Raw genomic sequence first — 24,307 nt, forward strand, 5'->3', positions numbered from 1 at the left:
TAACTTGTTCTGGGAGAAGGCAGCTGCCAAGCTGTGAGCTGCTCTGTGGAGACACTCACACGAAGGAGGTCTCCATCCCAATACCTAGCAAGGAATCAAGGGCTTTCACCAATGGTCTGTGAGAAACTGAGGTCAGTCAATGACCACGAGTAGGCTTGGAAAGGGATCCTTCAGTCACAGTTAAGCCTTAAGATGACTTTATACTCATAAGGCCTGGCTGACAACTTGAATCTTAACCTTGAGAGAGTCTTGGACCAGACCACTGAATTTATTAGCTTTTTCCAGATTTCTGACCCACGGAATCTGTAACATGATGTTTATTGTTTTAAGTTCCTAAGTTTGGGGGCAATGTGTTATGTAGCAATGGAATATTCACAAAACAGCTATGGCTTTAAAAAGCTCATTGCCAAATGAAGCATAAATCAAGTAAGATACTTTTTCCAAGCAGCCCAAAATGATAATATCCAAATACCTGTTTATAGAGGTGATTCAACAACTTTTGAAATTAACCTTCAGAGTATGAATCTCATTCTTTGCAATTTTGCTTAATGGTTCCAATCTAGCCTTTTAAAATATTTGTCATTGACAGTAAGTCTGATGGCAGGTAAGTAAATATTTTCATATGGGCCAAGTTTAAAGATGGCTTCTAAAGTAAAAAATTAATTTTGTGGTATAGGAAAATGCCAAGAAAAACTCTTAGAACGTTTGATATAACACCGGCACAAGTTAAGTGTATACTGCTAAAATGACTAGCTTAAAAGATGGTACTAATTTCGATATGTAATTTTTGGAATTCTTCCCCCCCTCCAAGGTGCTGTCACTACTCTATAGTCATATCCCATTGAGTGGGTAAATTAAGCCAGATGTTTTGAAAACCATAATATACATTGAGAAATTAGCATTCTTTGTGATATTTACATTATGGATTTTCTTTGGAATTAGGAGAAATAACCACTAGATGCCACTGGTTTTTTTTTTTTTTTAAAGATTACAGATCAGGATGAAAGAACTGATCAGAAACAACAAAACCAATTTTCATGTCATAATGAACACTAGAGCAGAAATTTTTGGATTATGTCAATAAAAAGCCAAGACCCTGTTTTCACTACACAGAAGTTTATTGTGAAAGTAAATTAAACATACAAACACACATTATGGCTAATGGTGGCAAAAGCAATCTGGTAGGTTAAGGCAAGTTTTAATGGAGATGAATTTAGAAAAGATGATGCAATGATGTAATTCTGTTTAAATATAGATAATGGAAAAATATCAAATTGCATCAATAACTTAATTAAAGTAGCTTCAAAGCCTGCACTATCAGAGAAAAAGGGCTCATGATCTTAATGCCAGCATTAAGACAGATGGAAGCAGCACTGTGCTAAATGAGGAAAAATTCAGTATTTACAGAATGGCAACATTAACATTTAATAACATTTGATCGTAGTTACTGGTGGACTAAAAGTCCTTAGCTAGAAGCAATAGAGAAAAATGTACCATCATCATCACGTTATTAAAAAAAATTTTAAGTGCAGAAGTCAAAAACCAAGGAGCTCTGTGAGAAAGTAACCTTAAAACACCCCTGTAAGAACCACTTAGAAGGCGATTCCCTCAGGGGATGTTAGGGCACTGAGTGTGTAAACATGTGAGCTCGACAACACCAAATAGCAACCAATTCATTTATAGTACTTAGATACACAAGATCAGCATGGTCTTTTATGATGTATTACTGTTTATAACAATTTAAACACTCCTTACCATGCATGGCTTCAAATATATAACAAACATTTTTATTCTGAGATACAGGATATGTTTATGAGTTATAAGACCTATATACAATGAAAGTCACACCTTCCTCATCAGTCAAGTATATATATATGTTTTAAATGCAATGACCTTATTCAGACTTCAATTCACTTTCTGAACTGACCATGTCAGTTTTTCAAACTCTTTAAAATAATGCCATTCTATTATGATAAAATACATTTTTGCAAAAATTCAGAAATGTAGTAACATTTAATGAATGTGACCATGAAAAATATTTGTAAGGAGGTACCAAATGACTTAGCACTTTTTTCCAGTCTTGTATTAAAAAAAAAAAGTTGCATTCAATTTGACAGTGAGCCTATTTAAAAAATATTCTCATACTAATTCATCTCAAAAGGTTCCATTAATAGTCCTTTTGGAAAATACCATATATAACCTGTGAATTTGTTTTCATAATAATTAATGGAAGAAAATGTATTCTCTGCACAGATGAACATTTCCTCTCTAAGACTAATCTTTTATCACCCAGCACTGTTTTTACAAAAGCATGCATTATAAAATACACATAAAAGCAAATATCTTAAACATGATTTTAAAACATTATCACCCTTGTAGCTGATTCATCACTGTCTCCAGTTTAATATGCTGTTACATATATGAAGAAGCTCCAGTATCCCTTTTCTGATTGACTTGAAAAAAAAATCCCTGAATAAAACAGAAGCCAGCCTGCGACTTCTTTAGGCATTTCAGTAGAATATTATCATCTATGGAGAATATCTCCACAGAAACTCATGATTATAAAACAAAATCTAAAACAGATTAGGGCAGATTAGAGTTAATGCCAATTAAAAACTTTTATGTTTAAAAAGGAAAGAAAAGGAGCTGATTATCAACATTTAAAAGGATACTGCAACTTTGACAACTGTAAACTTTGTTAGGCTGTGGCAGACAGCTCTAGGCTACTGGGTTTTTAGCTTGTAAATAATGCAAATGTATCAGCAGTTTTAAGATGCCATCGACAATAAAAACACAAAAGAAAATAGGGGAAAACAAAACAAAAACCCAGAATGCCTAACTGAAGTGAAGCTGTAAAACCAACACATCTAAAATCACAAAAAAGGAAAAATTAGAGAAACTGATTAGGGAAAAAAACCTGATAAAAATTTTAATGTCTTGACTTGTTTTTAAATGACATGAACTTTAAATTAACATGGAGGGAAAAAAGAGCTTTACAAGTAGATAGTTTCAACTCACTAAAATAATGCCAACAAGGTAAGCTTGCATAGAAAAAAATGGAAAATTATTACTGGCTACATGCATACAAAATTAGAAATGCAGGTATAATCATAGTGCAAAACCATGGCAGTTTGTGATGTCTTGTTACTGCCTAAGGTTAAGAAATAGACTGTAGTACCTCCAGTTATCACAGTTTCTGGTCTTTTAATCCACTGTTTTTGCTGACTAGAAACAATGTATATGTAAAGATTGGGGAGCACATCTGCTGTGCTACTAGTTAGCGAAGTTTGAGGTCATCCCCGCCACCTAAACTGGAACCAGGACTAGGGTCTTGTTGTCTTCTTGCCTGAAATGACAAAAAAATCATAGTTTGTGGTCAAACAATGTTTGAAAATCAAAGTTCTAGATAAACAAAAGACAATAGCACAAAAAAGTTTGCAACTAAATTATTTTCAGCCAGTATCTCTCCACATGTATAATTTAAATAACTTTAAATTATATATGAAATATTTGACTAAAGTTCCCTTAAAAAAACAGAATAAAAATCTCATATTCAAAGAACATTATTAAAATATGTACCATGTATAAAAGAACAATTAATCTATTGATACATTTACTGTTTTGGGACTAAAAGGTTTAACTTTAGCATATCATCCAATCATCTTAGAAGCAAACTTTCCCTTTTAGTAATAGCTGACATTTATAAGCATCAACTACACACTTGGCACTGTTCTAAGCACTTTCCAAGGATGAACTAATTTAATCCCTGCCAACCATCTATAACAGTTGCTATTATTTATCTATTTTACAGATGAAGAAAAATGGTTGAAAAAGGTAGTGAACTTCATCTCTTACTGAATTCCTTCTCTGCCACCTGAACTTGAACTAAAAATCTTCACACCTCACAAAATAAAATCCAGCCCTGGCTGGTGTGGCTCAGTGGATTGAATGTCAAACTGCAAACTGAAAGGTCACTAGTTCGATTCCCAGTTAGGGCACATGCCTGGGTTGTGGGCCAGGTCCCCAGTTGGGGGATTATGAGAGGCAACCGACTGCTGTTTCTCTTTCTCCTTCCCTTCCTCTCTCTCTAAAAATAAATAAATAACATCTTAAGAAAAGAAGAAATAAAATACAGAATCACTATGGATAAAATACTGTCTCAAAAGCAAAATGAGAAATGTAAAATTAGAGTCCTTGGTGTACCACACACTAATGTTTCTTTCCCTCTCTAAAAATAAATTAAAAAATTTTTATTTCGTTATTTTTAGAGATGGGAAGAGAGGGAGAAAGGGTGAGAAATATTGATGTATGAGAGAGACATCAATTAGTTGCCTCTCGCATGCCCCCAACTGGGGACGCAGCCCACAATATAGGTGTGTGCCCTGACTGGGAACCAAACTGGCAACCTTTCAGTTTGTGGGCCGGACTCAATCCATTGAGCCATACCAGCCAGGGCTTGATTTTAATTTTTAATATCTAAAACAGTGGTTAGAGTATTCTTGGCCTTCAAAGAAACATCTCAACAAGTCACATTTGTACTGTAATATCAAATTCGGTCAGAAGCTCCAGCCATGTCATTATTTCTCAAGAGGGTTATGCTGTTTACACAGAAACCACATTGCTTTATTCACTTTAAATAAATCAAATAAAATCCACCACTAACTTCAGTAATCTTTCTTACAAATTTTTATATATTCATCTAGCAGACCTTAACTATTTTTTATTAGCAGACTGCACAATGACTAAATTTTAGCACATTCCTTTTAATTAACTAGTCAGGTTAAAGTTATACTGCTTGGTTATAGGCTAAAAGAGCTATGGAATACATATGGGTCAGAAAAACAATTTACGTTTCATACAGAATCAATGCTAAATGTAGTATAAGGACAGATCAATTCTGCAAAATCAAAGGAGATGACTTGAGTATCTGGTTTCAGTCAATGAAGGTGAGAAAAGGGGCTGAGCAATGAAGAAACACAGAAAAATCAATCCTAATTACATATTTATAAGTTACTACAAATCTACCAATAATACTTTGTGAAAAGAACATTTCAGCTCTAGTCTTGAGATAAAGTAATTTCAAATTATTTTAATAGTGGGATGACTCCAAAAGAGTACAAAGAATAGTCGGTCATCAGCAGCTAGAGTTCTCCCTGGTCACGGCTATCTGTACACAGGTTGCCATGGGTTTGTTTATATTTTTGGTAAACGCATAGAGAGTAAAGTGTTTTTGCTATTTACTTGTGTCTTTAGTTTCTATTTACATGGTTAAGAATGAATGAGGAAGACACTGTGAAGGACAGTCAAGAATAGGAAAATTAAAAGGGGATGTCTGACAGTATCGGTAAGATCAGAAGAGGAAAGGACGAGAGCTGACAGACTGGGAGGAAGCTGAATGCTAGAAATGAAGATATATTGGCAGTCACATGAAGGAGACAAATACAGAAATATGTTTAGGTTCAGTGAAACAGCTTCCACAGGACTGAAATTCAACAAATGGATGAGCTGTCTCAAGAAGCAATGCTTTCTACTGTGGCAGTTTTCTAATGGAGGATGGATGTTTTAGAAGAAATTCTTCTGTGGGTAATAACCCTAACTGGATGGTGGTGAAGAAACTCTGAACTCAATTATTCTAAAAGCATCAAGTCCATAAATTCTAGTTTCTTTCTCCCTAGTCAATACACATAGACCCTTGGTACTAACTATTTAACAGTTTCTCAGAACAGGGTTTTAACAGAAAGCAGATACCCAAAGCCTTTTCAGAACACAATTACATCTTTAATATTTATAAAGAATGAGTGTAGATTTTATTACGGACCTTTCTACCAGTTGCTACAGTTTTCTTTCTTTTCATATATTACCAAGAAACAAGGCAAAAACAGTTTCTAGGAGTCAACCATGGCATGAATTTAAATGAAGAGACAGCCCTGGCTGGTGTGGCTCAGCTAGTTGAGCATCACCCTGCAAAGTGAAAGATCGTTGATTTGATTTTCCCCTGGGCTGCAGGTTTAGTTGCCAGTTGAGGCGCGTATAAAAGACAATCGATCAATGTTTCCCTCACATCGATATTTTTCTCCCTTTCTCTCTCCCTTCCCCTTACCTAAAAAAAAAGTCAAGAGACAAAAAGTCACCAGGTGATGGGAGTTTTCCCTACTGGTCAGGGCTATGCAGAAGTAGCCAAGAGCAGAGATAACCAAATTAAAAAGAGTAAAATTTTTTGGTTGATTTCTATTCTTCATTGTCAAGATCATCAAATTGGCAAGATCTTTTTTTTTTTTTTTTTTAATCTTTAGAGGGGAAGGGAAGGAGAGAGGGAGAGAAACATCAATGTATGGGTTGCCTTTCATGCGTCCCCTGCTGGGAACTGGCCTGCAGGGAACTGGCCTGCAGCCCAGGAGTGTGCCCTGACTGGGAATCAAACCGCGATTGTCTGGTTTGCAGGCCTGTGCTCAATCCACTGAGCTACACCAGCCAGGGCTTGAACATCTTTTTTTAAACCTTAAAAATTTTTTAAAGATTTTATTTTTAGAGAGAAGGGAAGGGAGGGAGAAAGAGAGGGAGAGAAACATTGATGTGAGAAACATCAATCAGTTGCCTCTCGTAGGTGCCCTGACCAGGCATCGAACCTGCAACCCTTTGTCTTGCAGAGCGACGCTCAGCCAACTGAGCCACACCAGTCAGGGCAGCATGAATACTCTTCATGACAGATTGCCGTGATAGTTAAAAATAGCCACAAATTATCGAATGTATACTATGTCCAGATACTTTCTAATGGTTTTATGTTTGACACTTGGCTAAAAGAACACAGATTTATACAATTTTAGAGCATCACAGTACTTCAGAGAACTGGTTCAACTCTCATTTTACACATGATCAGACTGACAGCCCAAGAAGGTTAAGTGATTCCATTAAGATTACATAGCTGGTGGCAGGGAGACCTCTGGAAAAGATGAACTTTTAACACACAATTAGCATTAATGTTAATTAGCCTTCACAGCTATTTCTCCCCATTTCTAAGGCTGGAAAAGACACAAAACAGAAATTTTAGGTTCTAATATGAAATAAAAGAATGCACTTACCCCAAATTAATTATTAAAAAGGTTAAAAAAAAAGTCAGCAGACAATTATAAAATTGCTGCAGACTTTGTCAAGTCAGCAGACATCCATCAAATAAAGAGACTACAAAAGCTGGTCTAACAGGGATGTCAAAAATATAATTCTTATAAAAGTATATCACTTCATGAAACTTAAAACATAAAGTGGTATTTAAAAATAAAAGATGGTGAAAATGATATACATTACTGGACTCGGATAGGGATGGCTGTACCACTTCAGCTTTGTGATCTCAGACAAGCTTTTCATTCTCTCAGCCTCAGTTCCTCAAAATGCAGATACCCCCTGATCATTTAAGAACTCAGTGTGAAGGAGTATTGGAGTGTATCTCGTCATGTCATCATTTCTCACCCATGGCACAGAACCAGCACTCATGCTGTTGTCATTAACGAAGCTGTTCAGCACTTCCCAATTCATCTATATAAACTTCTCAAATGTTAAAAGAAAATTGCATTCTGTAGCTAAGAGTAATTTTTACAAACTAAAACATGGTTAAAACAAAATATATTTTAATAAAGTGTACATTTCCTATGACAGACAGCAAATTAAGACTCCCTCCCACTGTCTCTCTCAGTGTGGGAGAAGACAGACCTAGTATCTGTCCTCTTCTACACCAATCCTCTCGATTCTCATTCTTCGTCTGAGTTTGTGGTTCATATTCCCGGTTCCCTTTCACCTAATGCCTTGAGCCAACACACACCTCAGAAAGGCCCAGTATAGACAGATTCTTATGTTAATTTGTCCTTACAAAAATATGAGTGTTGGTAGAGTTAACTGACTTGAAAACTAAAGTCTGTGGTTATTTAAAATAAATAAGGTTGGGATGTTTTCTGGGACCACACAGAATAGAAGGCTCCAAAAACATACAAAATACAAATACAAAAACCACATAAAGCCTTTTGCCTGTTTTTATTTCCAAATAGTTTCCACATAAAATTCTCCTATGATTTGTTGAATTGCATTAAAACTCTCTAAAGGAGAATAAGCAATAATTATTTACCCATTTTCTGACATTAAAGATAGCAATTTATTTGCTAACGCTTTATAACCTAAGCAAATGAAACCATTTTCTAGATAATGTTAGAGAAAATCTCCCTGAGCACTGTCACTTTGCAGCTGAATTAAAAGCAAACAGTGCCATATCCCAGTTTTAGGTTAGAAGGCCAACCAAGGTGAAAGCTGTCTCTGGACAGAGTGTGTTTTTACAAACTACTTTCAAACCGATGATGGAAAATATCTTTCCAATTTATCTATGACCAAAGCACTTTAGTTTGTCCCTTATTAACTTCAATCTCCCTTCAAAAAAAGTCAAAAGTAGGCATTTGAATTATATATAGTTACAAAGATATGTAACCCAAAGAAAACTGCCAGGGGTAACAAGTCAATATTTTCAAATCATGGAAGTATTCTTAGGCAGAAAAGGCACCGGGGGAACGTCTATGTGACAACAGACACAAAGGCCCTGAGGCAGGGCCTTTCTGAGGTGTATGTTGGCTGAAGGTGAGAGTGAACCAGGAATATGAACTATGAACTAAGACTAAGAATGAGCATCAGGAGAGGATTAGTGAGGAAGAAATTTAATTTTATAGAAGAAATACCATTATTCTTTTTAAAAGTCTACTTTTTATTAAAATACAGAAGAATGCACAAATCAAATATGTACTTTGATGACTTTTCACTAAGTGAACACACCCAGGTTGTAGCAACCAGATTAAGAAGTATTACCAAAATTTGGGAAGTTCTCCTTGTACCTTTTCCCAGTCACTATTCACCCCTAGGTAATTATTATCATTACCTCCCAAAGAACCAAGAAGAGCTCAAGATCCTTTATTATTAAAAAATAAACAAACAAAACCAGAATCTAAAGTGGCTTAGCAAAATACCAACTGAAGTTAGGACACACCCACCTTTACACCCACCAGTCCAGATATGCTGTGAGCAAAGGTGCACAGAATGAGGAGGGGAAGAAACTAGCTTGCACTGAGCCCCAATGTGAAATGTCAGATACTTAGCTAGGCAGCAACCCAGGAGGAAGGGTGTGAGCCTTTCTGACCGATGAGGCTCAAGAGAATAAGCTACTTTCCCAACATCACACGGCAACAAGTAGTGGTGTTAGGATTTAAGACCAGGGAAATCTATTATAAACCTCATGTTCATTCTTCTACATCAAAGGTTCTCAAGTTAAATGCTTTCTTTCAGCTACTGGATTCCTCGAAAACACCATAGGGACTCTGGAGGGAGACCAGAATAATCCCTACCTGTTTGACTCAGAGCAGTACCTCTATATCTATTTATATTCGGGTTCTGTATGAAGCTTCAAGCAGAGAAAGGATTTCAGATTTCTTAATTTTTATTTATTTATTTAAGTATTGTATTTATTTGTTTTTAGAAAGATGGGAAGGGAGGGAGAAAGTGAGGGAGAGAAATATTGATTGGTTGCCTCTCGCACGCATGAATCCTAACTGGATTCAAACAGGCAACATTTTGCTTTGTGGAACGATGCCCAGCCAACTGAGTCACACAGGTCAGGACAGATTTCACATTTTTTTAAAGCAACCTATATGCCAGAGAATACAGAACCCAAGTTCTAGAATCTTCTATTCTCATCATTCTGTGTTAACACTAAAAACCAATTTTATTTCTTTTCTAAATAGGTAATATAGACACAAATGACATAAAACTCAAAAGGTACAAAAGATAAACAATGAAAAGTAATCATCCTCCCACTTGGCCCCCAAATACCAGTTTCCCCTTCATAGTTCCCCTTCCAGTTTCCTAACAATTCCTACCAGAGCGGCTATGCAATTTAAACAAATATGTGTATGTATTCCTTTCAAAAATAACCACAGGGTAATAAGGTATTATTTATGGTATTCTATACCTTTTTGTATAACATTTCTTTTATTGTTTTTGTTGTCTTTTTAAAGATATTTTATTTTTTTATCTTTAGAGGGGAGAGGGAGAGAAATATCTATGTATGGTTGCCTTTCGTGCACCCCCTGCTGGGAATTGGCCTGCAACCCAGGCATGTGCCCTGACTGGGAATCGAACCTTTGGTTCACAGGCCCAGCCCAATCCACTGAGCTACACCAACCAGGGCACATTTTTTTTTAATATATCAAAAATTTAATAGTAACTTGGATAAGGTTACTAAAACAAAGTGTTTCTTCATTTCACTATGGTTTTTCATTTGCCAAATTAATGATAGCCTGCCAGTACCTGTGAAAGGTAAAGAAAGTACCAGAGTACTAAAATATCCTTTTTCAGAAAGATCAGAAAAAGAGGTCCTAACTGGTATGGTTGGTTGGATATCGTTCCACAAAGCAAAATGTCGATAGTTCAACTCTGGGGCAGGGCACATGCTTGGGTTGTAGGTTTGGTCCCCAGTTGGGATGTGTACAAGAGGTAACTGATCACTGTGTCTCTCCCTCCCTCTCTCCCTCCCTTTCCCCCTCTCTAAAAATAGGTAAAATATTTAATTAAAAAAAGATGATCACGATTCCCAGTCAGGGCACATGCCTGGGTTGCAGGCCAGTTCCTAGCAGGGGGCACATGAGAGGCAACCATACACTGATATTTTTCTTCCTATCTCCTTCCCCTCTAAAAATAAATAAATAAATAAAATCTTAAAAAACAAAAACAAAAAACAAAACAGCAACCATTAAAAAAAGATGATCAATATTTGAAAAAAGGAAAAAATAGGAAAAAGACAATATTAAAACCTACCATGGATGATAGATTGAAACTTTCTAAATTTTACAGATGGTGAAATAGAAACATGCCCAATGACCTTCCTAAGTGATTTTAGGTCGAAAGACACAGGCAAAAATCAACCCCCTTGGGCTGTTACCACTTGGAGTACTGCTTCAAACTTATACATACATTAAATGGTCATGACCACCACCATTACCAGTTTAGCATAACAGGACCAGACGCCACAGAGGATATCCAAACAGGTGTGGGACATCCCTAAGCCTCTGTGCTGCCAGGATCTCAAGCTTCCAAGGACCATCTACTGCTGGGTTACTGCCACCCACAGGTTACCACCCCTCCTTAGATCCAGTCTCCAGCCAGGCTATCTATCAGGACCACCCACTGGAACCAATATATTATGTTCTGCCTCAGCTTTTCCAGGCAAAACAATTTCTAACCTCTTCTGGCAGATTTCACTTTTCAATTTAATCATCTTTATGGTTGATGTGGAAATTCATTTCCCAGTGCTAGCCTGTATTTGTGGAGACTTTTTAGTTTAGTTCTAAACCAGTTTAGAAAACTGGTTTAAGCCTTCACTCTTCTTTCCATTAACCAACTATCTGAAAGAAAGTGAGTCAGTTAATGTTTTTAAGATCTCAGTTTCTTCGACTATAATAAGAATGTTAAACTGATTGTAAGATAACAATTTTTTATAAATGTGACTTAAGGCCTCTTACAGATGTTTTAATTACAGGAAGAAAATGTTTCTCTCTAACATTCTCCTTTTAGGAAAAAAAAAGGTAAACTGCAAGAAAATAAGCTGAGCCCTAGCTGGTGTGGCTCAGTGGATTGAGGGCTGGCCTGTGAACCAAAGGGTCTCCGGTTCAATTCACAATCAGGGCACAGGCCTGGGTTGTGGGCCAGGTCCCGAGTAGGGGACAGGAGAGGGGCAACCACACACTGATGTTTCTCTCCCTCTCTTTCTCCCTCCATCCCCCTCTACCTAAAAAAAATAATAAATCTTAAAATAAAAAAAAACTGACATAAGGAATTTGTTATGAATTTTTTAAAAAGTGAAGCAAAAGTACAAATTGGTGTTTACAGACCAGTCACAGAGATTTAAATTATGGCACTGGGAATAGTCAATAATACTGTAATAACTATGTATGGGGCAAGGCGGATACTTGAAATATTGGGGGGATCACTTTGCAAAGCACAGATAACAAGCTATGCTGTACACCTGAAACTAATACAGACTAATGTAAACGGTACTTGAAAAAATATATATTAAAAAATAAAATAAAATAAAATAAAATAAAAAGGGAAGCAAAATATACACAAGGAAAATGTCAAAACACATGCACAGCCTAACTCCCCTAAGTGACTGAAAGTGCAAGCTCTGGAGTCCAATTCCAGCATAATTTTCTAGATGACAGTTTTCTACAAGAACTGACGTTTCAAATTACTACCACAAAGAACTACAGGATCTTAAATCATTGAAGAAAATCTAACCATTTTTCTATGCTCCGGGTCATAATGCAAGGAAAGTGCCATAATACATTTTAGAGAACTAAAAGGATGTTCTTGGTAATCAGATAATTCAATTAACTGGAACAATCACTGTGGTAGAGCTTTTAGTGCTAAAGTACTTTAGATCTACTATTTACTGTAGACACACACAGACCGAGCACCATACTAAAGCAGCAAGTGCTTTACAAGCATTTTCCTATTTAATTCTCACAACAATTTCTATGAGAAAACCAGCTCAAGAGAGACTGGCAAGTAATGGAGCAGGAATCTCAACTAGATCTGTTTATGAAGCCCATGCTCTCAAATCCCTGACGTAAAGCTGACTAGAAATAATCTATCTCTGCAATAAATTATTTGACACCTCCATCAACAGACTATATGTTTGTTCATACACAAATATAAACACACACATATAAACTCACACACCAAAACGTTTTTTCTCAGGTAACATTATAAATAAGAATACTCAAATTAACATTTGAGAAAAATAATTCATGGTCTCAATCTAGAATTTTATTTAAAGCAAAATATACACAACTTCCTAGATAATCATTCCATTAACTGTTAAATACTTATGCTTCAAATATAATGTAGCCAGAAGGACACTTTTTTATAAAATAATTCTTATATTCATTTAAGACCATGTTAGCTTGTCCCAGAAAGACAAACTGATCATATTCTGACATGGCAAGATCTCTTATGCCTTCACTCCTCTGAATATACTGTTCCTTCTACACAGAATGTTCTCTCTAGTTTGTCCAGCTAACAAACTTTAAGTCGTCCTTCAAACTCCCTGCAAGTGCATTCTCCTGCAAATCTCCCAAACAGAGGCAGATGAGAGTGTTCCGTCTTCCACAATACCACTCTTCCCCTTCTCCATTGTGTATGGCTGCTGCTAAAACAAGACTGCAGTTACCTATTTATACATCTGTTTTCCCTCAAGACTGAGAGTTGCTCAAGGACAGAAACCATGCATTTGGATCTATTTCCTTGTCCATAATGCAGAGTCCAGCACAACACAGTTGGATTCATTACTTAATAAATAACCTAATTAATATAAGCCAATTAATCAGAAACATGTTATTTCTCCCCAGAGACCACTAACATGTATTTTTCTACTTTATCCTATACACTATTCTATAACTCTAACTTTCAGACAAGTAAAAAAGGAGCTGTTCTTCGATCATTTCCATTTGACAACTAAACACAACATACAAAAGCACTGTGACAGGTAGTGTGTAAATTAAAAAATCAGGGTCCCCATCTCACTGGGGATCACAAATAGAGTGGAAAACAGACACATTTATAATTGTTTCGACATACTGTCCAGTACATACAGTAAAAGAAATATGAAGTGCTCTGGAAGTGGAAGGGCTATTATGATTAAGAAAACTGGAGAAGGAACTGACAGATAATATTTAAGCTGGGCCTTGATAAATGGATAGTATGTTTATCAAGTACATTTATAAAAGTACACTCTTGGCCAGGAGACAAACAGCATGAGCAAAAATGTTCAAAAGTATAACAAATGCATATTATACCCTTAAAAACTTCTTACTATTAGAGATAACAAGCATTCTGAAAGAAAATGTGAAAAGTTCAATCACAAATATTGTAAAAGCCTCAAAGAAAACAAATGTATTGCATTATATTCTTCCTGTCTCTACTAAGCTAATTAAGTATCCTTGGGAATATCATCACAGTTGCTTTCAGCATATGTGGATATTTACTGATTGACAAAGGGGAATATAAATCATGCAACCAACTGATGTATTTCTCACAGATCATCAGTGTTTCTCTCCCTCTCTCACTTCATCTCTTTAAAAAGAAAAAAAGTAGGGGGGAGAGTTCACTAGTTTATACACTAACCACTGAGTAGGCTTGAGTTTTTCCTTGATTCTAGAAAAATTGTAATGTAGTAGAAAATATATGAAATAACATCGATAATAGCCATCGACACCTAGTCAGCGCCACATACTCTAAAAGCGCTTTCATGTGCATTTACTTAGTCCTTCAGGCCTCACATGTCTGCACGAGGTAGGCACGATTTTTAGCCCTCTTTTATAGAGGAGGAAACTCAGTCACAGAAAGGTGCGATACTTTTCTGAGGCAACAAAAGTAAAAGGCAGAGTCAGATTCAGGCCTTGCAGTCTGACTCTAGAGACTGGTCTCTTAGCCAGTCTTTGTGTATTTATACACACACACTCTCTAATATTAATTTAGATTAACAGTGTACACAAAATGTTGTGCATGCAAAACTCACACATTTCTTGTATTATGATACCAACTTAAATTTTTTTAATGTGGTAACATACACGTAACATCAAAATGACTATCCTAACCCTTTAAAAAAAAAGACTTTATTTATTTCTAGAGAGAGGGGAAGAGTGAGAGAAAGAGAGGGAGAGAAAAAAATCAAGGTGTGGTTGCCTCTCATGCACCCCACACTGGAGACCAGGCCCGCAACCCAGGCATGTGCCCCGACTGGGAATCGAACCGGTGACCCTTTGGTTCACAGGCCAGCAGTCAATCCACTGAGCCACACCAGCCAGGGACCAAAGAGTTTTAATAATGTTTTAAAAATACATATTCTATGGTAATAAAATATTTTAAAGCAAATAATCTGAGAAATAATTAAGAAACAATAGATAAAATATTTGGATCAATGAATGAAGAGAAAATATATATCATGCTGATTTTTATAAGGACTAATAAATAAAAAATTCACGTACAACCTTAAAATTAAGACCAAGTTTCTTTATAGCAATTACATTTAATTAACATAAAGCCACAAAGTACAATTTTTTTCAATGAAAGCCCAAATTAAACTTAAAACTATTAAAGACATTATGAACAAACAGCACATAATAAACCCTGAGAGTTTGGGGAAAGTACTAACCAGTCACTGCCAGCAGCTGTGAAACTCTCACCTCCATTTCCTCCCGATGAGACCTGTCTCTGTCTTCAAACTCACGTGTCCTTCTCCGAGCCTCTTCAAAGGCCTGTTGTGCTAATGCATCCTCCTGCTATCAGAAGAATACGAGAAACAGATATCTTAATTTTGATTTATAATTTAAAAATATCAAAATGGGGAGGACTTCTGCCAAGATGGAGACATAGGTGGAGACGCCATGCTTTCTCCCACAACCAAGTTTAGAGACAACAAAATATTAGCAACAGAAAACACAGCCAGAACACAGAAAATTGAACTTTTTGGAAGTCTGATAACAACAAATTCTTCAGCCTGACCAGTAAGAGGGGTGAAGTCAGCAGCTGGCAGAGCAGGGTTGCACAGGAAAACTCGGTCAGATGGACTCAAGTGCTCGGTTCCCAGGCATGGGGTTGCAACGGGCGGACCCAGTGAGTGACCGGTGTACCCAGCGAGGGTGCAGGGCGGCGGGTTGACTGTGGTCCCGCATTCGTGCGCAGATAGACCAATGAGACTGAATGGTAAGACGACTGGACCGAGCAGGCCCCAGCGGTGAGAGGCAGCAGAGGGGGCTGCCATTTCCCTGCTCTGACCCCGCCCCCACATACAGCATCACAAACCAGCGACCTCCGCGGCCCCGCCCTGGTAAGCACCTAAGGCTCTGCTCCTCATAATTAATGGGCGAGAACAGACCAAAAATAGCTCAAGAAGATCTCAAAGCCCCAGAGCCCATAAATCTAAGCAACGAAGAAATAGCAAAACTTTCAGATGCACAGTTCAAAACACTGGTGATCAGGATGCTCACAGAACTGGGTGATTATAGTCACAAATTAGAGAAACATATGAAGGCTAAACTAATTGAAATGAATGGAACTGCACAGGAAACCAATAGTGATTAAGAGGAAACTGGGACTCAAATCAAGGGAGTGAACCAGAAGGAAGAAAATAATGGCCAAACAGAAAAGAGTGAAGAAGCAAGAATTCAAAAAAAATGAGAAGAGACTTAGGAACCTCCAGGACATCTTTAAATGCTCCAACATCCGAATTATAGGGGTACCAGAAGGGAGAAAGGAACAGCCACCAATGGAAAACTTATTTGAACAAATAATAAAGGAGAATTTCCCCAATCTGGCAAAGGCAATAGACTTCCAGTAAATCCAGGAAGCTCAGAGAGTCCCAAAGAAGTTGGACCCAAGAAGAAACACACCAAGGCACATCATAATTACATTAGCCAAGATTAAAATGAAGGAGAGAATCCTAGAAGCAGCAAGAGCTAAGGGGACAGTCACCTACAAAGGAGTTCCTATCAGACTGCCAGCAGATTTCTCAAAAGAGACCCTACAGGCAAGAAGGGGCTGGAAAGAGGTATTCCAAGTCATGAAATCCAAAGACCTACAACCAAGATTGCTCTATCCAGCAAAACTTTCATTTAGAATGGAAGGACAGACAAAGTGCTTCTCAGATAAGATCAAATTCAAGAAGTTCATCATCACCAAGCCCTTATTATATGAAATGTTAAAGGGACTTATCTAAGAAAAAGAAGTTAAAAAAAACATGAACAGTGAAAGGACAGCAAACTCACAGTTATTAACAACCACACCTAAAACAAAAGCAAACTAAGAGGACAGCTAGATCAGGAGCAGAACCAAAGAAATGAAGATCACATGGAGGGTTAGCAACAGGGGAGTGGGAGGAGGAGAAGGGGGGAGAAGGTACAGAAAATAAGTAGCATAGATGGTAGGTAGAAAATAGATAGGGGGAGGGCAAGAATAGTATGGGAAATATAGAATCTAAAGAACTTGAGACACATGGTCATAAACTAAAGGGGGGAATGGTGGCGGAGGGGTGTGCAGGATGGAGGGGAATGAAGGGGGGAAATAGAACTGTAATGGCATAATTAATAAAATATATTTTAAAAAATCAAAATGGGGTGTTTTATTTTTGAAAAGAAACAACAGTAGAATTTCTTAAAACATCAAAACTGTAAAAAGTTAATGTTAGGGCTACTTTAGAAAGAAAACTTCAGTATTTCCATGTTCGTTTGTTTTTTTAAGATTTTATTTATTTATTTTTAGAGAGGGGAAGGGAAGGAGAAAGAGAGGGAGAGAAACATCAATGTGTGGTTGCCTCTAGAATGCCCCCAGTTCTGGGACTGGCCCACAACCCAGGCATGTGCCCTGACTGGGAATCAAACCAGCAACCCTTCAGTTTGCAGGCCCATGCTCAATCCACTGAGCTACACCAGCCAGGGCAGTATTTCCGTGTTTTATACCACACCTTGGAAATAGTAATCATGTTCAATTATATTCTAACAACTAAAAATGCTCTTCCCTTTTCTTTCCATACCTTATCCTATTCACTGCCAAAAAAAAGAAACAAAAATTTTGATCAATAAAACTTCTAGACAATAAAAAGTAAATACAATTCCAAGGGATATTATCAAGAAAAGAATACTTCTAATGAAGTATGACAAGTATGTGCCATATGACAAATCCACACTGTGCACGAGGAAATCCTGATACCTCAAACTCACTGTGTCTAAAAAGGCAACCAAGTTAGTCTTTCTCCTTTACCCTTCTTTAGTCTCAGTTAGGGGTACCACTCATTCAGTTCTGCCAGAAACCACAGCCACCTTTGAGTTTTCACTCTCCTGTGCCCACAGAGCCAACAACCAAGTCCTATATCCATTAGACCTCCTACATATTTTTGAAAATTTTAGTCTCCTTTTTATTCCTACAAATGTTTTCCTAATTCAGACTCCTCTGATCTCTTACCTAAATCACTGTAACCATCTCCTAAACAGTCTCTTCCTGCTTCCACACCCTGACCACAATACTCTCCAACTTAAAAGAGTTCCCTGTCTACAGGATAGGATGTTCAACCTTTGCAGTCACGCCCTCCTTAATACTAGGATTTTTGATGGTACAATTGGAGAAACTAAAAGATCAAAAACAATACCAAAAAAGTAATCAATATACACCTCCCTAGATTCACTGCAACAAGGGTAACTTAGTTCTTAATCAATGAGATAGAAGCATTAGTCAATCTAGTAAGGCTTCTAAAAGGTCATTGAAGGGACATTTTACTTCTCCTACTTCATGGGAAATGATGCCATGCCCAGAGATAGGGCGCTCAGCTTGCAACCTAGTAAGGAGGATGTAGCTGCGCAATGAACACAGTACAGCGGGAAGACAAAGGCCTAGAGGTCCTGATTATAATTGTGATACCAGGTCTGGACCATGTACTACTGGAGGTCTTGTTCTGTGTGATAAACCTTCTGTCCCTGAGTTTATTCATACAAGTTTCACTGACACAGTATCTGTAACTTAAAATTAAAAGATACATCAAATTTCCATTGTTATAATGCATTTATGAGCTTTATCTCTCAGAGCAAGGAATTTCATTTCTCTAAGCCTCAGTAATACTTCACAAGGTTGTTGTGAAGGTTAAATGAGATAACTTGTTTAAAAAGTGCTTAAGCATACTACCTGACAGCATTTAACAAGTTCTAGCTATTATTTTACATTTATGAATCTATAAAACTTACACATTTGACTAAACATAACCACACATACCTACTGTATTTTCAAAAGGCACTACATAAGCGAGAAGTACCTACAAAAGAATGCCGTTCCCACTCCCACAGGGATTTCTGTTTTTCAGCTAGGTGTCAACTAGTACACATTTGCTAACAGGATGAACTCTCTGTCCTGTGCATTCACTCGTTCACTTTACATTTATTCCACAAGTATTTACTGAGTTTTTATGTCCAAGTCACCATGCTATGTGTCATGGATGAAATGTGAGGGAACGAATGGTACTTTTTCTCATAATTTCTGGTCCAGTGAGGCAGGTGGACAAGGAATAAATAATTACAAATCAATATGTAATTATCAACTGTGATTTAGTAGAGGGAAATTATACGATGAAATGAGAGCAGAAAACACAAGATGTGACCTAATTCCCTAAGGAAATTATTAGCCACTAATGTGTATTCTAGCAATGGTCAGAGATTTTTATTCATTAAAAGAAAAAAAAAGTATGATTAGTAAAAGAAGTTGTAAAATGAGAGCGATTTGGTAGCCCTCTACTTTCTAATTTCACCTTCTATCTTTGTTTCTTCTAGTGATCTGTGAAATGTGTGCACAGTGAACAGTTTGCACTTTAATAAACAGTTAAATCTGAAGGATGTTCCTCAATTACCAGTGTTATTCTGACCCTTTCCCTTTGGAACCTAAAGTAACACTTCAGGGACACTTTCAAGGACAACACAAAACGCACTTGCCGTTAAAACTACTCTTACCCAATAAAAATATGCTCAGATGGCCTTGAACAACTAACTCTACCAGTCTCGAGTGGTAGTGGGAGAGATTTTCAACACTCCACTGCCCACCAGCTCCATGATCTATATTAGTTTGTTACTCCATGGTCTATGCTGCGATCTGCACAAAGTAGTCAGGTGGGGTCATCATGAAAGGTGGCTGGATGAATGTGAAACCCATGTGGGAAATGAGCACTCCCTCAGTGCTTGCATACAGCATATAGAGAATATTCTGACCATGCCTTTTTAAAAAAAGACTTTATTTGTCTATTTTTAGAGAGAGGAAGAGAGGGAGAAAGAGAGGGAGAGAAACATCAATGTGTGAGAGAAACATTGATCAGTTGCCTCTTGATTGAAGGCCCCCAAGTGGGGACCCAGGCTGTAACCCAGCATGTGCTCTGACTGGGAATTGAACTGGTAACCTTTTGGTTCACAGACCAGCGCTCAATCCACAGAGCCACACCAGCCAGGGCGAGAATATTCTGAACATTCTTGCTGTAGTAATACTGCTTTTTTTGTATTGCACAAATCTACAATTATATTTATTTTATAGTTTAGTAATAATTATCTTTCTGCAGCAGTGAATTTTAAAAAATGAGTGCATTTTTAATGAAAAATTAAGAATCAAATTCATTTTCAAGAATGTTGAATGTGTAATTTGCACAAAATAATGACATGTAATACTCATTACCAAATACCCATTGCTCATGGACCAAATTATGACTGATCACATCTCATGGAGACCAAAAGAAATCTGCTGAAGAAGCATCAACATATACTTCAAAGGCAACAATTTAACATGTGCTGCTATAAATGATGCACTTAACTTCATCCTGTAGAATTTAACTTCTGTAGGGACTTCCGCCAAGATGGAGGCATAGGTGGAGACGCCATGCTTTCTCCCACAACCAAGTTTAGAGTCAACTAAATATTAGCAACAGAAAACACAGCCAGAACACAGAAAATTGAACTTTTCGGAAGTCTGATAACAACAAATTCTTCAGCCTGACTGGTAAGAGGGGTGAAACCAGCAGCTGGCAGAGCGGGGTTGCACAGGAAAACTTGGTCAGAGGGACTCAGGCCCGCGGAACCCAGGCACAGGGTTGCAACTGGTGGACCTAGGGAGCGGACCAGCGAGGGAGCAGGACCGAGATTTGACTGTGGTCGCGCATTTGTGTGCAGATAGACCAGCGAGGGAGTGGGTGGTTAGACAGGACCCAGCAGGCCCCAGCGGCGAGTGGCAGCAGAGGGCGCCATCATTTCCCTGCTCTGACCCTGCCTCCACATACAGCGTCATAACCCAACGACCTGAGTGGCCCCGCCCTGGTGAACCACCTAAGGATCTGCTCCTTACCCAGCGGTGCAAAACAGCAGAGGGGGACGCCATTTCCTGCTCTGACCACGCCCCCACACACAGTGTCACAACCCAGAGACCTGGGAGTCCAAGGCTCCGCTCCTCCTACTTAACCAGCACGAACAGACCAAAAATAGCTCAAGAAGATCTCAAAGCCCCAGAGCCTATAAATCTAAGCAATGAAGAAATAGCAAAACTCTCAGACGCACAGTTTAAAACACTGGTGATCAGGATGCTCACAGATCTAGTTGATTATAGCCACAAATTAGAGAAACATATGAAGGCGAAACTAATTGAAATGAATGGAATTGCACAGGAAACCAATAGCGATGAAAAGGAAACTGGGACTCAAATCAATGGACTGGACCAGAAGAAAGCAAATAATGGCCAAACAGAAAAGAGTGAAGAAGCAAGAATTCAAAAAAATGAGGAGAGTCTTAGGAACCTCCAGGACATCTTTAAATGCTCCAACATCCGAATTATAGGGGTACCAGAAGGGGGAAAGGCACAGCCACCAGTGGAAAACTTATTTGAACAAATAATAAAGGAGAATTTCCCCCATCTGGCAAAGGCAATAGACTTCCAGTAAATCCAGGAAGCTCAGAGAGTCCCAAAGAAGTTGGACCCAAGAAGAAACACACCAAGGCACATCATAATTACATTAGCCAAGATTAAAATGAAGGAGAGAATCCTAGAAGCAGCAAGAGATAAGGGGACAGTCACCTACGAAGGAGTCCCCATCAGACTGTCAGCAGATTTCTCAAAAGAGACCTTACAGGCAAGAAGGGGCTGGAAAGAGGTATTCCAAGTCATGAAATCCAAAGACCTACAACCAAGATTGCTCTATCCAGCAAAACTTTCATTTAGAATGGAAGGACAGACAAAGTGCTTCTCAGATAAGATCAAATTCAAGGAGTTCATCATCACCAAGCCCTTATTATATATTATATGAAATGTTAAAGGGACTTATCTAAGAAAAAGAAGTTAAAAAAAAACATGAACAGTGAAAGGACAGCAAACTCACAGTTATTAACAACCACACCTAAAACAAAAGCAAACTAAAAGGACAGCTAGATCAGGAGTGGAAACACAGAAATGAAGATCTCAAGGGGGATTAGCAACAGGGGAGTGGGAGGAGGAGAAGGGGGGAGAAGGTACAGGAAATAAGTAGCATAGATGGTAGATAGAAAATAGACGGGGGGGCAGGAATAGTATGGGAAATATAGAATCTAAAGAACTTGAGACACGTGGTCATAAACTAAAGGGGAGGTAATGGTAGGGATGGGGGGGTAGGGTGGAGGGGAATGAAGGGGGGGAATAGAACAACTGTAATGGCATAATCAATAAGAAAAAAGAAAAAAATAGGAGGGGAGTCATCAAGGAACTTGTATAAAGAATACATGGACAAAGCCCAAAGGGGGTAGGATCGAGGGTGGTGAGCAGGGATGGGTGTGGTGGGGGAGAGCAGTGGGAGGAAAATGGAGACAACTGTGTCTAAAAAACAATTAAAAAATAAATAAAGTAGTTGAAAAAAAAGTAAAAAAAAAAAAAAGAATTTAACTTCTGTAAAGACAATGGCTCTTCTAAATTAATTTCACTCATATTCTCAAGCACATACAAAAAGCAACGCTGTTTATATATTGGCTTTGATAACAGAAAAAAAACTTGCAAAAAGATGAAGGACATCAGTTTTAGACCAGTGTCATCAAGTATTTCAAATACAGAACCTGTAAATTCCAACGGTGGTTCAATTTTTCTAACCTGATCATAGAATCAAAACACAGGCATTCCTTGGTAATTGTTTGACTTCGTTGTGCTTTTTACAAATTGAAGGTTTGTGGCGGCCCTGTCACAAAAGATTACAACTCACTAAAGGCTCAGATAATGGTTAGCTTTTTTTTTAAGCAATAAAGTATTTTTTTTAATTTTTATTTATTTACTTTTAGAGAGAAGGGAAAGAAGGCAGAAAGAAATGGAGAGACATCAATTGTGAGAGGTACACGGATCAGCTGCCTCTCACATGCCCCTAGCTGGGGACCTGGCCTGCAACTATGTATGTGCCCTGACTGGGAATCAAACTGGCAACCTTTAGGTTCCCAGGCTGGCACTCAATCCACTGAGCCACACCAGTGAGGGCCCTTTTAAAGTTAAGCTATGTATACTGTTCTTTCGACATAATGCTATTGCACAGTGAAGTACTAGAGTATACATAACACAGTGAAGTATAGTGTAAACATAACTTTTTTAAAGATCTTATTTTTATTTATACTTAGAGAGAGAGGAAGAGGAGAGAAACATCAATGTGTGGTTGCTTTTTGTGTGCTCCCAAGTGGGACCTGGTCTGCAACGCAGGCATGTGCCCTAACTGGGAGTTGAACCAGCGACACTTTGGTTCACAGCCTGCGCTCAATCCACTGAGCTACGCCAGCCAGGGCTTTAAACATGACTTTTATATGGACTAGGGATTTTAAAATTGGTGTGACTTGCTTTATTCTAGTAGCTGCTTTATTGCAGTGGTCTGGAACCAAACCTGCAATATGCAATATCTCCAAGGTATGCCTGTAAAACTTTTAAAAGGTCATTACATTAAAGGTAAAACATCTTTCTGTGACTGCCAGAGTAAATTAAGAGAGTATTACAATAAAGATAAGGTTATTGGCTCTTGTATTGGCAACACAAACACAAATGTTGGTGGAGCGTACATTTGGTAAAAAAAAAATTCTCAGTGAATTTTAAAAACTATGAAATAAAAATTTAGTAGGGTTTATGGTACACACATAATTCATAAGTGTCATCCAACTTAGAAGTTATAGTTGTATAAATGACAAACATAAATATTTATATATCCACAGTTGAAGTAACCAAATTATAAAATTTCTATGACAACATTAATGCCGAATACTTCACAGTATTCCATAGAATCAACCTAGTTCCTACACTGGCAATGACTTTTCTTTGTAAATTATTTCATATTGTTCAAAATTAGCTGGGCCCTGGCTGGTGTGGTTCAGTGGATTGAGCGCCAGCCTGCAAACCAAAGGGTCGTTGGTTCCACTCTCAGGCAGGACACATGCCTGGGTTGTGGGCCAGGTCCCTAGTTGGGGGTACAAAAGAGGCAACCACACATTGATGTTTCTCTCCTTCTCTTTCTCCCCACCTTTTCTTGTCTCTAAAAAATAAATAAATGAAATGTAAAACAAACAAAAAAATTAGCTGGAATACTCTGATTCAAGTATTGAATGGTGAAGTGCCAAAATTTTCAGTTTTTCAAGTTTTTAGAGAATTGTAATTATTGAAAACTATCCCTATAGATTATAGAAAATAAGTTAAAAGATGAAAATATAATCAGCAAATATGATTTACCATA

General features: G+C 37.7%; 1 protein-coding gene across 4 annotated transcripts in view; it reads right to left on the reverse strand.

Annotated features, from left to right (window-relative positions):
* Nucleotides 1-1,099: 1,099 nt before the first annotated feature.
* Nucleotides 1,100-24,307, reverse strand: part of CBFB (core-binding factor subunit beta) — a 52,365-nt gene continuing 29,157 nt past the window's right edge. For 3 of the 4 annotated variants that reach the window (XM_037162635.2, XM_053666670.1, XM_037162633.2), the window contains 2 exons: nucleotides 15,267-15,362; nucleotides 1,100-3,346 (listed from right to left, as the gene is read on the reverse strand). In XM_037162635.2, coding sequence (XP_037018530.1) covers nucleotides 3,278-3,346; nucleotides 15,267-15,362 — 165 coding nt within the window. In that variant the 3' untranslated portion in view covers nucleotides 1,100-3,277. Of the gene's footprint in view, nucleotides 3,347-15,235; nucleotides 15,363-24,307 lie in introns of all 4 variants that reach the window. The other variant, XM_037162634.2, reaches the window with a different exon arrangement.

The sequence above is a fragment of the Artibeus jamaicensis genome, unplaced genomic scaffold (genome assembly GCF_021234435.1).
Source record: "Artibeus jamaicensis isolate MK-2021 breed Jamaican fruit bat unplaced genomic scaffold, CSHL_Jam_final contig_464, whole genome shotgun sequence".
In the NCBI taxonomy this organism is placed as follows: Eukaryota; Metazoa; Chordata; class Mammalia; order Chiroptera; family Phyllostomidae; genus Artibeus; species Artibeus jamaicensis.